Here is a 15213-nt window from a genome sequence, read left to right as displayed (position 1 = left end):
GAGGCCCTTGTGGAATGCATGAGTGCAGCCGGCCTGTGGTTAATTTCTGCAGCTGATCAACGGGGGTGGGGGGTTGGGGCAGGGTTACGAAACGTGGAACAAAACTTTCCCAGTTTTTGCAGGGGCGTGTGGAAAACTTGGCCTTTTTAAAAAATTCCTTCAGCAAGAAATATTCCAGATATCTGATTCTCTCCTGATGAGTGCGGAGCATACGTTTTCTTTTCCTCATCCCGTAGCATCTCGAGTTTGCATGTTTCACTCACTCTGTTGCTTCTGGTGCTGTACAGCACGGCGGGTGTTTGCTCTTCGTGCCTGGCTGCAGAATCTCTTCCACTGAATGCGGATGCATCTTGTTTGCGCCTTTATCATCGCTTGGCCTACATAAACATTGTGGAACAATTAGAGTGAGGCTGGATTTCTCTGAACGATTGTCCAGCTTCCAGAGAGTATGGCTGGGCAATGGCCCAAGGCTGTGCCGTGACCGTTGGGAGGCTCTGAGAATTAAAGGGAAGCTTTCCTTTGATAATCTGATTTCATTTTCAGCCTCCGTTGGGTTCAGAGGTGCCAAATTAGGAACCTAAGATGCTGCTGCTGATAATCATAATAATAGCATTGCTTTCTTATGTCATCAGGGGGAATACAGGCCAATTTTAAGATCTGGATTGAGGTGAATGCCGGGAAGGGCGGAGGCCTTACCTGGAAACATGCAGACTTTTGGAGGATTTGCTGTTGTCCTTCAACCCAAGGGGGCTGCTGACGAGTGCACAATGGGCAACAGCCTGGCCCACTCTGGATGGGCCTGAGATCCGGACTAGCCAAACCCTCTGGGTCCTGGGGAGCGGGGACAAAATGGCTGCAGCTGCCTCAGTTTCCTCAGTTACAGAGAGGAACGTGCCTCTGAGACAGTCTCCTCCACACTCAGCAGAATGATGCCACTTTGAGCCCAGCTCTGGAAGCTTTATTCATGCAGGTCTCCCCGGGGCAGCTGATGTGGAGCGTTAGCCTAGGGACGGACTCTCCAACTGGGTGTTCTTGGCTGCCTGCTTCCGTGCAGAGTTTGAATGGAGAAGCTGGCAGCATGAGCAACATGGCGGATGGCGTGTGGTGTTCTTCCCCAAACAGATGGCCCCTCGTTGGGCAAGACGGACACCATACAGTGGAGGACAGCATGGGGGGGCATAGTTATAACCAGGCCAGGGGGGTTCATTTTCGAAACTACCATTGCAAAGCACTCCATAGAAAATGTCAAGAACAGATGAATCTCCAGCAGAATTCAGAGACGCGCTGCTAATGGCACAGATAATTGTCCATAAAGAGAGCTTTAACAATTAAAAATAAAACTCAGTTCCTCCCGCAGGAGAGAGGGTTCTGGTGTCAGCTGTAGAAATACACAGGTTTTTAATCACTAATTTAAAACTTGTAGAGACTCTTCAGTGGCTTCAGCTTTGGCTGGCGTGTAAAATGTGATCATTAGTAATGGCCTCGAGCCACAGAGTCCAGATCTGCACGAGTCCCAGGATCTGAATTTTCACTGAGTTTGGGCACGTTTGGATCTGAGCCTTGGCCCTTTATGGAAATAGGAGCAAACTACAGGCAGTGATTTGGATCTGCGTTCCAAACCCCTCCCTCCCAAATGCGGGTCCAGTTCTCTCCTGCCCCCCACACGCGTGTGTCCCTTGGAATCACAGGGGTGCTTCTCACACCTTTCAGCTGGGGGATTCCATTCGGGCCCATGTGTTCTACACCATCAAACCCCCAGAGCTGGAGTGAATCTGAGGATTGAATTCCTCTTTCTCCCCCAGAGAACAGGTGGACACTCTCAAGGACAAAAGGAGACACCCCCTCCCCAATCCCAGAGAGTGAAGTGTCCCACTCTCCCATAGGGGAGATCAGATTTGCCGTCCCTCAGTTTTCTCTCCCAGGTCAATGTATTTTGGATTACACGGATGGAGTCCCTTGGCTGTTTCTCTGTGATGACTTTGAGAAGCAAAATGTAGTTTATAAATTTTATATGTCCGGGGATGGGAGAGGGCTGGTCAGTCGAGAGTGGATGGTGGTATCCTAGCGGGAGAAGCCCACTCCTGTTTAATAGGAATGAAATACTAGTTTTCTATAGAAATGTACCCATGTGTTTGTACAGCACCTTGCACATTGGGGTCCTGGTCCATGACGGGTTTCTAGGCACTACAATAATAAAACTAATAACTATAGAATTGAACAGAGGATACGATCTCTTCTATAATTTGTGCCTCTGTTTGGTTGTTTTAACCATCCTATAGAATTCCATAACAGGGATATAATTCTATAGGGGCTTCCTCATAAAGGCAAAAGCATTAAGAAAGGGGTTTAGTATGACCAGCCACAGGGGTCAGGCAAGAAATGCTAATTTTAGATCAAAGGGAGTTTGGCTGGCCAAGAAGTAGCAATGGGATAAAAGAGACAAAAAGGGAGAAAATAGAATTTAAAGTGAAAGTCAGAAATGATCTGTCTCTTTAAAAAAAAAAAAAAAAAAGAGAGAGAGAGAGAGAGTTCAAAAAGCCAACCCTTTCTAGCTGCCTTTTAGGTGCTTTGTCTGTTCCCTTGTTAGATATCTGTGTCCTGAGCTGTTTTATCCTATTTTGTTCTGGAAAAATAATTTTTGAAATGTCAAAACTTCAAGCCGCTTTTGTCAAGCTTAAACAGTCTCGTTGAACTTTGAAGGAGACCTCAGGATGAGACACATGAACTTTTGAAGCTGCCTAAGCTGGCTTGGCTTTGATCAGCATTTGAGACGGGGGGTGGAAACCCAAACAAAACAATAGCCCAAAGCCTTTGTGGACCTTGTAGTTCTGGGAAACAGCTATGTTTGAGGCCAAAAGACATACGTAGCTTTGTGCTGAAATGCTCTGTGCCAGCCATGCTCTTTCATGCCTCTGCCTCTCCCTCATTCCATTTCTCACAGCCGCTGGAGACGGGCCGCGTCAGTCACTACTTGATTTATCGGGACTCTGTGTAGACACTCTTTCGTTTTTGTGTTGTCCTTCCTTATGCAATCGGACAACACAGCATCCTGAGCCCTAACATTCTACCTGCCGGGTGAATTTGATTGAATAATGTTGAGTTGTTCCAGAACAAAAGACCCTTCCTTCCTGCATGTTAGTGATGTTTTACGTCTCTAGGACTGCAGCTGGTTAGCAGTGGGAAATAGGAGCATAAACTATCAGGGTTGGAAGGGACCTCAGGAGGTCATCTAGTCCAACTCCCTGCTCAAAGCAGGACCAATCCCCACCTCTACTCCTCAAGGATTGAACTCACAACTCTGGATTTAGCAGGCCAATGCTCAAACTACTGAGCTAAATACCTTGATCATTTTGGGGCCAATGACTGAGATGCTTGAGGTGAAATCCTGGCACAATTGACGTGAACGGAAGTTCTGAAATGGACTTCGGTGGGCCCAAAGTTTCAGCTCTAGAACACGAATCCCTCCGCACATTTCATGTGGCTAACGTGAGACGCAGCACTACTTCAGTTTGGACCATCTGCCCCTTTGTTGATGGAGACATAGGGGCAGACAGGCCAAATTTGATTGGCGTTGCAACCTAGTGCACAGGGTTGCAGCACCATTCAAATCTGGCCCAGCCACCCCACTGTAGATGGAGGGGTGGCCGACCCGAACTTGAGCTGTGCTGTGACCCTGTGTGTCGAGTCACAACGCCTCTCAGTTTGGGGGATCCAGAGTAAACTGCCCCGTCTTTCCCGTTGTGGGTGGCCCTCAGTGCGGGGAATGTTCTGCTTTAACTGGGACAGGTAGATTTGGAGGTCAAAGCAGGACAGTCCCTTGAAAGCTCGGACCATGGGGAGGCCTGACTATGGTATCTCACCGTTCTTTAGAGTTCAGTGTTGTTGGCTTTCCTGATTTTTCATAAGTGACGGGATTTCAGCCAGGGCCGGAGCCTAGACTGCTGATGACACGAGAAACTCCAACTCTCTTGCCCATCCCCTGAGGCAGAGCATCCAGCCAGAGCGCCTCAGGAAGAGCTCTGTCCCCCTGCACCCAACAACCTTAAGCCAGCCTCACAGGAGGAGAAGGGAGCAGAAAGGGCCCAGCAATTCAGAGAGGCTCCTTTTTCTTCTTCCCCTCCCGTCCCCTCCTGTGAGCAATAGGACAAGGTGTCTCCTCTGCTCTTCCTCCCTGCCATACCCAGCCTGGGAATAGGCAGGGGGATAAAGAGCCCCTGGAGCTGCCCCCCACTTCCTGCTAGAAGGGAGAGAGGGGTCCCTGCTACAGCCACCAGCCCCAGGCCTGGGAGACGGGGAGTGAAGAGACCTAGGAGCTGCAGGAGGGAGGCGGGGACTGAACTGTTGGGTTGGGGGCAGAATTAGCTTCTGGACAGGGAACAGACAGATGTGGGGCTGAGAGCTCCTGCAACAAAACCCAAAAGCACCTTGCCCAATACATCTGGGGGAGTGGGCAACTCACACACACTTTTTGCAGGAGGGTGACTAAGTGTGAAGGTGATGAGGATACCTGGGAGCCTGCCTGAAAATCTGAGCTGGGGGAACTGGGACACACATCAGTGGACAGGACTCCTAGTCACCTGCACTATCTTGTGCATGAGCTGGTCTGTGAGTGGACACATAAATAATACACGTATGAGTGTGTGGGTTTGTGAAAAGGTCTTGTGTTTGAGAGACTAGATCCCCCAGTTTACATGGACATTGGCCTGAATTCTGCAAGTCCAAAGGGCGATCGGAGGCCCCCGTTAGTGCCATGTTCGCCTGTTGCTGTGTATAGTGCTTGAATAAACTTCTTTTCTCTTTTTTACTTGCCTCTCAACAGCAAACACATGGTTTCCAGCAGGGTTTTTCAAAGGAGCTTGAAATTCTATGGGTATTGGATACCTAGCTCCACTTTCAACCTATCTCTTCCCCCACCCCCCATACATGTCTCTATGCTGCTATACCTTTGAATAGTCTTGGTGTTTTTTAAACTTAGCTTTATGCCTTTTTATTTCTGTTTTGCTTCTTGGTTATTTTGTTGCTCTTAATTTATTGCCTATTAATTTTGTTTCTATTCATTTGGGGTTGGCTGAGCTTTGGTGAAAGTGTAGTGAGCTGGTCCATGTTGTTGCTCAGTCCTTTTGGGCATGGGGAATTGTCCCCACAGGTGCCCTCATGAAATATACCTGTGTAGTTCTCAAAGCCGCCCTGCCCACCAGTTTAAATACAATGAAAATAAGGACCAAGATTTTTTTCAATATACATATCCCATGTACAAATATATAAAGTGTGTATGTGTAAACACACACACATGCATACGTATCAGTACATTGTATAAATGTCCAATATGCAAATATAGGCACCTAAATAAGTGGCCAGCTTCTCCTACCTGCTAACCTCTTGGCAGCTCCCACTGAAATCAGCTGGAGCTGCTAAGAAGTCAGCACTTATTTCTCATTGGGTTTTCCCAGGCCACTCATTTAAGCACCTACACTGAGACTCCAGCTTTATAAATCGTTCATGGGTGTGGCAGGAGGAAGGAGATTGAGAGGTTTCTTTCTCACTAGGCCTTGATAATCCTCATTTACATGGCAGTTAACTTTTAATTTTCAAACGGATGCATGTGTGCTGGTTCTTATCCTGATGGGGTTCATTAATCGCTTGGCTTCCATTGGTGCTAATGGGAGACAGGAGACGAAAACCTCACGCAATGTTTTTGGAAATTAAAGACTGATTCCTTTATTAAGTCTTGTGAGTCTTGTGTGCTGCGAAGGGAGAAACCCTCTTGCTGTAGAGACTCCCACTCTGAGGAGTCACTTGGAAGGCTCTGAATCCTCAAAAATCTAGTGCATTCTTTGTCCTCTATTTTAGAGGTTATATTGAGATCTGGAATTCTAAAGGAAAGAAACAAATTAGTTCCAGGCCTCTCTTATAGTCCACAAAGTACATCTGTTTCTGCCATTCTTCTCCGAAGGTGTCTTCTCCCAGTGGCCTCCATTCTCTGCTTTTAGGGTCTTCTACACCTGTTACTTCACAAAATGCTACTTTTAATGGCCAGGGTTCCCTGCCTCACCTCTGATCTATGCAGCACTATTACAGACGCAGTCTTATAATCAATGTAATTGAAGATCAGAGTTAATGAGGACCTCTGCGTCTGTGAAATCCCCCTAGTGATGCTGGGCTTCAGATGTTAGATAAGGAAATGATTGGGCTGAACTGAAAATCTATTTGGCTAATTAGATGGTGCGTATTCCCACAAGGCGGGTAGGGGGGGAGAAACATCAGATTTCTTAGGAAAAGGGTTTTGGCAGGAATTTACTTCTCAGTCACTGACCTCTGGAGGAAGGGAGTTTCAGGAGAGGGAAGGCTGCTCATACGGGGAAATGAGAAAAACAAGGAGCATCTTTTATTGGACTAACTTCCGTTGGTGAAAGAGGCGAGTTTTCGAGCTCCACCGAGCTCCTCTTCAGGGGAAGCGGCATATGGGGCAGGTTCTTGCCTCTTGAGCCAAGAGCAATCTGGGGGTGCATTCTGCTGCTGCCGTCTATGAACGTATATGGCCCTCATCTCCCTAGAATCCATGGGCCTCAGAAACACCACCCTATGAGATGGGGAAATTTTCACCCCCTTTTACAGATCAGGAGTTGAGGAACAAATTAAGCCACTTGTCCAGGGGCGGGGAGTCTGGCAGAGCCAGGTGGTGAATCTGGGTTTTCTGAGTCCTGGGCTAGTGTGGTATAAGCTGGCCCCCTCTTCCGGGCGAATTCATACAGATGTGAACTGAACGGCAGGTTCACATTCGGGGGTGGGGGGCTCTCAGTACTCCTCAGTGCTCTGCTGCACTGTCAGGCTGTTCACTGAGCTCCTGCTGCTGCTTCGGGGCAGTGGAACAGCCTGGTTCTGGTGGTGGAAAGCAGCTCTGGTAGTGCACCGAGCTGTGAGAGGACATAGGGTTGGGCTGATGTGAAGCAATGAAGCCCCAACATCCTGTTTGTAGATCTGAGCAGTAATCCTCCACCCTGAGCTCCCCCATCCCCTGGGGAAGATAGTTCCCTCCAGACAGCGGGGTGGAAGGGACCAAAACAGGGATGGAAAGGGCCAAATAACCAATGAAAGAGGAGAGTGACATCTACGGCTCATGCTCCTTCCGTTCCTTAGTCCCCAGGAGACCCTTTGTGTGAATAATCCTGCACTGGGGCTCGGTGTGATTTGGGGAGTTGTTGAGGATCAAGAAGGCGGAGCAAGGGAGCAGTCGTCCGTTCCTGGCAGGAATAGCTCTGGAAAGCCAGGGGACGGTGACTCTGGAGTGTCACAGAGGAGGCTGCTCAGCACAGTTGCATCTGATGCACTACACCTGAGATTGGCAAGAGTTTGCTGTCTGCAAATAGCACAGCCGGGCCAAGTGGGAAGAGCAACTGCATGGTCACATGATGCTGCTCTACCCACGCTGTGTGCAAACCATTAGGGATCTCGTCTGAGGTGTCTGTCCTCTTCTCCTCTTCTCCTCTCCAGCTAGGCTGAAGTGCTTGGAGTCCTGATTGCACCCAACTAACAAACTGCCCCCCTTTCCCTGTTTTTCCCCCTGCAGGAAGCAGTTTTGTTGTGAGCGAGGGAAGCTACCTGGACATCTCTGACTGGTTAAATCCAGCCAAGCTCTCCCTTTACTATCAGATTAACGCCACCTCCCCCTGGGTGAGAGATCTCTGTGGGCAGAGGACTACGGATGCCTGTGAGCAGCTGTGTGATCCAGAGACTGGTAAGTGGAAAGCGGCAGGCAAGCGACTTGGGGAAGCGTTGAAGGTGGCTGTCTACACAATCCGCAGCAGGCTCTGCCTGCCTGAACTTTTGCTGGGCATTAAGAGTGTCTGTGCTGGTGGAAGTGCAGTTCTTCATAACCGACGCACGACTGATCTACCAGCACTTGAGCATTGGACTGCTAGGGACTGTCCCTTCCACAGGGATGTAATTTAGCAATGATCTCTCATGCAGCTCTCCAGCACGCAATTAGAAAGGGGGGCACCGTCTTTTCTAACGTAGAAATGGTCTGTCTTTTGATTATGATTTGTATTGTGGTAGTTCCTTGAGCCTCTGTCATGGGCCAGGATCCTATTGTGCTAGACGTCTGTCAGCTTGCCAGCGTGACACTGGGAGGGAGGGGAGTTACTCTGCTGTTGAATTATCCGTCATCTGAATAGCCTCCCCCTGCAGGGTCTAGACACATCACGGCATCAGGATCACCGTCTTGTTGGAGATGCTGCGGAAACTGCAAGCCCATGCAATTGTGTTCTGTGCCCTAGTGCCTCTCAGCGCAGCTGTGAGAAACTTGTCCCCAGAGCCTGTAATTAGCGACGAATTGAAAAGAAACCAGCTGTACAACCAGCAAATAAAGGAAAGGAATTAAAAAGAAAACTTGTCAGCAAATAAACTCATGGCTCTGGCCAACTGAAAGCTCCTTATCAGGTCACTTTCCACTGACACCTCCTTTTCTGCCCGCGCTGATAATGAGGGAGCAGGACGCTCTGCATGTGAAGATGGCTCTGTGGCTGTGGTTGGTTTTCTGATGAGGGCCCTTGGTGCCCTCTGCAGGGTTCGGGGAGAGTTACCATTTCCCGGTGCCTCTCGCTGGAATGCTTTCCTGGCTGGCTGGAGGGAAGTGGCCTTGGCGCTGATAAAACTGCCTGCCTGCAGCTGAATCTAAAAAGCTTGCAAATAACCTTGCCTCCCAGAACAGAAATGGGATAACCTTTGGCTCATCGAAGGAGAAGCATCAGACCTTCCCCTCCTTCCACCCCCCATCTTGTGCAGACGGTGCCAGGGAGAACCACAAATCCCCAGCAGCAGGGTGGGATTCTGTTTTCAGGTTTCTGCTGGCTGGATTTGAAGAGGGGCAGTTTGTGGCCATCAGGCCCTGGAATGAGCTCTTACCCCACAGCAGCCTGCGAGGAAGAAAGGGGGGCTGCATTTTCAACTCTTTCAGTACTTAAGGCTGTGAAAGCTTTCTCCACGTCATAGAATCATAGAATATCAGGGTTGGAAGAGACTTCAGGAGGTCACCTAGTCCAACCCCCTGCTCAAAGCCGGACCAATTACCAACTAAATCATCCCAGCCAGGGCTTTGTCAAGCCTGACCTTAAAAAACTCTAAAGATTCCACCACCTCCCTAGGTAACCCATTCCAGTGCTTCGCCACCCTCCTAGTGAAAAAGTTTTTCCTAATATCCAACCTAAACCTCCCCCACTGCAACTTGAGACCATTGCTCCTTGTTCTGTCATCTGGTATCATCGAGTTCCAGCTGAGCTACCCCCGCCCTCCACCCCGAGAAACAAGACTCTCTCCCTGCCTGAGCAGGGTTGTTTCTGGCTGACATCAAGGTTGGTTCAATTTCTGTCCTTTCCATCTTTTTGCAATGACCGCAACGGGAGGCAGTGGCACCAGATACACCAGTTGGAGAGTGACTGCTTGAGGATAGTGCTGATCTGTTCGGCAGCTTCATGAGGGCTGAATTTTAGGTGGGGGCACCAGACCTTTTCTTAGCTGCTCACCCATTAATGAAGGTCACTTCTCAGTGCGCTGCTGGGGCTGAGACACTGTTCACTGTGGGGCACTGGAGCAGCCCAACTCTGGATGTGGAAGAGGAGCTCTGTCAACTGACCAAGCTGTGAGCAGGGTCTAGAGTTGGGCTCAAGCTAAAATTACTTTGTTCTGATTTTCTTTGCTCCTGTCTCAGGAAGTTGCCACCCCACACAGGTCAGGGGCCGTTGTGGCTGTGGAGATACAAACACCATCTGGGATCTGGGAGATGCTTTGCCCTGACCCAGATAATGGGAGAAAGGAGTCCCAAAAGCAAGGGGGGAGGGACTGTGGTTGATGTTATAAAACATCAGGCACTTGAGTCATTTAAGGCTGGGCTGTGTTCTCAAGAGCGGGTCAAATATCCGTGTCCATGAGTCGTTTGGAGGAGATGTGTTTTATTCCCTTCTAAGCGTTTCTCTTTCTCAGGTTTGTCTACAGAGGGAAATTAACCAGCAGAGCGATAGCAGGATAGTATGTCCATTATAGCTATGCCGGTCAATTTCCCTGTATAGACAAACCCTCAGTATCATCTAGACTTCCAGGGAAAAGGGAAGAACCAGCCCAGCAAGGAGGGCTGATATGTACATAGAAGCTTTCCCCCCAAATATCTCAAAGCCCTTTGTGGACTATATAGAGAGATTATTTCAGCTGTCAGAGAAACGCAGTCACCTCTGGGGCGGGAGGCAGCCCACTGTAACTACACCACAGTTCAGAGAAGCAACTAAAGAATTCTTCATCCAGCTGAAGCTGTGGGGAGAACGTATGGAGGCAGACTGCAATTACCCAGTCAGAACAAGCCCTGCAGCTCCGTTTGCAAGCCCCATGCTGTCCTTGGCATTGAAAGAGCTGGTTTAATTCTCTCACCGTCTCTGCGGTGAGGGACGGACTGCTGCTGGCCACATCTGTACAACGGCTGCAGCCCATGTTTCGCTTGCCCGTGAGAGCAGCTGGCTCCCCTGCCATGCTTTAGCAGAGGATGACAGAACTCAGTCAGAGGGAATGGAGCAAGGCTTGCTCTGCGCCTTTGACGGGCTGTATTCCGCCATTGCTGGCTGCCTCTGCCCTTTTGCCAAGAACGTTCCTCAGGCGCATCCCTCAAAAGGCGCAGCCTCTCCTTACTGAGTGCAGTAGAAATCAGTGGAGAGATGGGCTGATTGGGTCCCTTTCTGATCCAAATGTCGGCCGTCCTGGACCCTGCTGTGTCGCTGATCTGGCTGAGAAATTAATCAGTTAAAAGTCCCTGACAGGGGCTTACTGGCCGTGAGCAACAGAAAGAGGATGAGCTCAGCCCTCGTCTGTAATGTCCAGTCCAACCACAGGGAGCTCATGAAGGCCTGGGAACAGCAAGACCAGAAGGGCGAGAAAGCAGATCTGGCACACGAGGTGTCTGAGCATGGGGACCCACCATGAAGTGTTCTATTCTTAAGCCTGTCCTGCTGCTCTCGACTCACCCGGCTATGCCTGCTTATTGCAGTACATATGTTCTCGCTCTCCGGGATCTTGGAAAGTGTTGGTCGCAAGCACTGCATCATGTAGGCCCGGGGAGGTGAGGCAATGAGCAGCACTGATCTCAGCCAGGATATTCTTCTTAACCTTAAGCTTAAAATTACGCACCTCTCTCCTGTTTTTTCCCAGCAAGGGGAGATCGAGGGCAGAAATTGCAAAGCGGATCCCATCCTCCCTCCAGACCAGTTGATAAACAGGGATAGAGTGTTGCTGTTGGGAAGACGTTGGCCACGATTTTAGAAGGGGACTAGTGATTTTGGCAGCCTAACTCTGAGACTGTGTAAAGTGACCCGTTTCTCAGGAAGTTCTGAATGCTCACCCTTTGAAAACCTGGAGAGTTGAGTGAGCCCCCCAAAACTGAGACAGTCCGAATCTCTAGGCACTGGTGATAATCGTGGTCAGTAGGTCTGTAATATGGCTGCTCAGCAAGAAAGTTCTGTGCTAGGGAAGTGTTTCGGGAGGGGTGGGTGGGAGAAGAAACTGTTCATGGGTCAATTTTTTTTTTTTTAAAGTGGCATTTTATCATTTTGAGGGAGAAGGTCCTGGGGTCCTGCTGTGTAATAGAAATTGTGTCCGATTTCAACCATTTCAGGGGAGGGGTTTTATAAACTCGTTGGATCCCGAGTGATGGTTTGCTAGAGGCCTCCCAACCCAGGCTGGATAGAGGATTGGGGGGAGGAGAGGTCCTATGGCAAGTGACGGCTAGAATCGGGAGGGAGAATGACCCACATAGCATGAAGGAGCCCCTCTTCTAGTGACAGCCCATTGCCCTTGCGTAGCATTTCTGCTCTGAAGGTCTCAAAGTGCTTCACAGGCATTAGTTAAGCCTCTTTCCTACAAGGCAGCTTGGCATTGTTATCCCTGTTTTACAGGTAGGTAAACTGAGGCAGTGAGGGGAGGTGGGTTTGGCCCAAGGAGCTAGAGTGAATCATTGACAAAGCTGGGACGGGAATCCAGAACTTCTGCTGTAACCATCCAATGAAGCCTGGGTGTGGGATAGAAGGGTAGAGCCCTGTAGTCAATCCATGTCCCCCTGGGGTGTCACAGCCATAGGCAGGGATAGGACTCTGGCCCTTCTGCTCCAGAAGCACAGGCCTCTTCCATATGAGCTAAAGGGGATCTCCTTTAGCTGTAGCAGTACGAGGGGCCTGTGACACACATGTGAACAGGTCCATCTGTGAAGGGCAGCAGTGCATCGACATACTAGCCTTTGCCTTTCAGGTTCCTAGTAGCTCTTTGAGGCAGGGACTGTCTTTTCCGTGTTTGTACAGCATGTGGCACGATGGGGACCTGGGCCACTCCTACAGTACAAATAATCTGAATTAGTCTCCTACTCCCAAGCATCAGGGTGCCCTAGGTTTTATGGGAGATGTGATTGCTACCATCAAGCTAACTTTTGGAGGAGGTGTGAGGGGGTTGCCTTCTCATTGTAGGGCTAATGCCATGTGGTACAGCTGCAGTGGGGACCCAGGCTGTTTCCCTTTTGAAGTGCTGGCTGGCTTTTGATCTGCCTGTAACACACCAATAGGGCTTAGCCAGGCTGATTCAGGCACCCCTTTCCTGCAAGCCAGAGCCCTCCATCCTGCCATGAAATTGACACGAATGAGAGCTGCTGCTCTGTTAGCATGGCAGGCTACAAAGATCACCAACAAGAAGGGGCCATTCACACTGTGCTTGGGACTGGATTGCTGCCCTTTGGAAACTGAGGATAAGGAGGGTTTGTGCTGTGCCGTGAGTTGGAGCTGAGTCTGCCATCTCTGGGTCTCGAAGCTTTGTGTGCGCATGACAAAGCCGCTGCTTGTACCGCACACTATGATGCCGTCTCATAAAATCAGGGAGGGGGCTGCCTTTTCACTAGCCTCCCTTGTCAGCACCGCTTACATTTATGAGGGCAGCTATTTTTTCCCCTTCTCTGTGGCATATGCAAATACTGGTTAGTGCACACGATTACCTGCTTTTTATGCACACAACTAATTCACCCCCACATGTTGGGGGCACATCTTAGGAGGCCTGCTGGAAAACTGATCCCGTTGGGCCCAATGTTGAAATGTTCAGCCTTCGTGCTGGCAGACTTATCAGTGCAATGAGATAAATGAGATGGAAAACAACCTTGATTAATAGGGGCACGTGGGTTTTTTTTTGCCCTCACAAATCAGACGTCTAAATTTGATCATCTGTACAGCTGATTGCCTCAACGCAACTGTGAGCAGATTTGATTGAAGATAAAAAAAAACGAGGTGGTGTTGAGGCCTCTTTTAAAAACTGGCAATGAAATTGGTTTCCGGTGTCGTCCAAATGGTTTCCTTCGCCATTGTAGTCACAGATTCTATTACCATCTCCAGCAAAATGGGGACTTGCCAGCAGGAGGTTCAGAAAAGACATTTTTAAACGTATCCCGTTTAACAAACAAACACACGCCCCTTTCAAGAACTTGGAGGTTGCATGGTTGGGCATGGAAGTCAGGAAAATGCCCCCTTCCTTTGTGGGTATTAAAACCTTCCTTTGATGCAATTTAATATCCTGCAGCTTTTCTGCCGTATCTAGTAAAGTTTGTTTATTCTTGTATACATTTGGGATTTTCATTTTCAAAATGGTCCAGCGTCTTTGTTGACTTAGACTTGCGTATGGTGAGGTCCCTTCTCTCTAAGGTCTGTATTTTAATAACTTGGTTAGTAGCCATGTAATATCTGATTTCTTTTATCCATCCATCAGCACAGCTTGCTTTATGTGCAGCTCAGAGCATGAGGCAATGAACTCCCATGCTAATTTAGCTTCAGGTTTAAGTGATATAATCAAAATTTATATGCACATAAAGGGGCAGAGTTAAGGTTATCTGTGCTGTCTTTGCTTTCTCATTTTCTACCATTTGCAGGTTTGACCATGCAGCCATTAATGTTCTATAATGGAATTTCTGAGTTTGTGTAAAGAAGAAAGGATTCCATAATGTGGAGCTATTTTTGTGCAGGTCCCTCTAAACCAAACTACTTGATAAATATTATGAGGTCTGCAGGAGGTAACCTTTCAGCTGTGAACTTTTCGGAGCAGTGCAGCTTTTACCCTAGATGATAAAGTGTGTGTGACAGGACTCTGGCAGAGCCCTACTTCATTTGGTGTGTGCCTTCACAGCAGAATATAGTCTGAATGCAATAAGGCTTAAGCACCTCCTTAAAGTTAAGCACATGCTTAAGTGCTTTGATGAATCAGGACCATGAAAGGTGGAGCCCAGTGGGATGTAACTGGCAAAGCAATGCCAGATTTCACAACACTCAAAGGTGCTTCTGCTCAGTGAGGGTGCTTTCCCTGCCAAATTTCAACCCCCTACCCCAGCTGTTTAAAGAATTGTAGCCCCCGTTCCCCCCAAAAAGTCTGTTGATGAAGGTGTTTTTCATTCTTAAGTAGCTAAACTGTGTGTGTGTGTTTGTTTATTTATTAAATCACTATTGGGCAGAGACCAGGCCTGGAAAACATCAACCCAGAAAGTTAGAAACGACCAATAACCAGCAGCTGGAATGGAAATGATGAAGCAACCTTTCTGCAGCTGTCACTGCCGCTGCAGTTATTCGTGACTGCAGTTCACAGTCTCTAGCTGGTGCTGGCTTGGCCAGGAGCTCTCTGAAGATGGCACTCTTGGCCAGGAGCAGCTTTCCATTGAAGTCAGCCTTGCATAATTTGTTAGGATCTCTTTCTTCCTCTTTGTATTTAATGTTCTGTGAATCTCCTCACCTGGCAGGGGGAGCTGTGACATCTTGCCATGCTGTCCCATGGCGGCCTAGTTAATTATTTGGCAGGGGGCGTTGATTCTCTGCTCATCAGCACAGCTAATAAGTTCTCTGGCAGCTGGCAAGAAAGCTTGTGGACATGCATGTTCCAGCCGCATCTCCAACAGGCTTTGCCTTCATAGCATTGCACAGCATTCTCCATCAGCGCTGTTCATCTGGAGAGGCTGTTGGTGAATGTGAGGTGCCGGGGTCTGGCAATCTAGCCACTATGTCACCTACACCTGCTCTGAGCACGCTTAGAGGATGCGGTGATTGAAACTCCTCCAGCAGCTTGTCTATGCTGGTGCTTCAGCCATTATAGAGATGGACCTGTGAGGGTTACGGAAAGAAGGCCAATGTGGAGAAAGCCATTAGATGGTCTAATGTCACAGAGCAG

At 48.9% G+C, this 15213-nt stretch overlaps 1 protein-coding gene across 8 annotated transcripts in view; it reads left to right on the top strand.

Annotated features, from left to right (window-relative positions):
- ASTN2 (astrotactin 2) overlaps nucleotides 1-15213 on the top strand; it is a 614387-nt gene that overhangs the window by 238234 nt on the left and 360940 nt on the right. For all 8 annotated transcript variants that reach the window (XM_044992620.1, XM_044992622.1, XM_044992619.1 and 5 more), the window contains one exon: nucleotides 7568-7735. In XM_044992620.1, the coding sequence (XP_044848555.1) occupies nucleotides 7568-7735 (168 nt within the window). The remainder of the gene's footprint in view (nucleotides 1-7567; nucleotides 7736-15213) is intronic.

The sequence above is a fragment of the Mauremys mutica genome, chromosome 18 (assembly GCF_020497125.1).
Source record: "Mauremys mutica isolate MM-2020 ecotype Southern chromosome 18, ASM2049712v1, whole genome shotgun sequence".
Taxonomy (NCBI): domain Eukaryota; kingdom Metazoa; phylum Chordata; order Testudines; family Geoemydidae; genus Mauremys; species Mauremys mutica.
The sequence above is the reverse complement of the archived record's forward strand: the minus strand, read 5'-3'. Positions and strand labels throughout refer to the sequence as shown.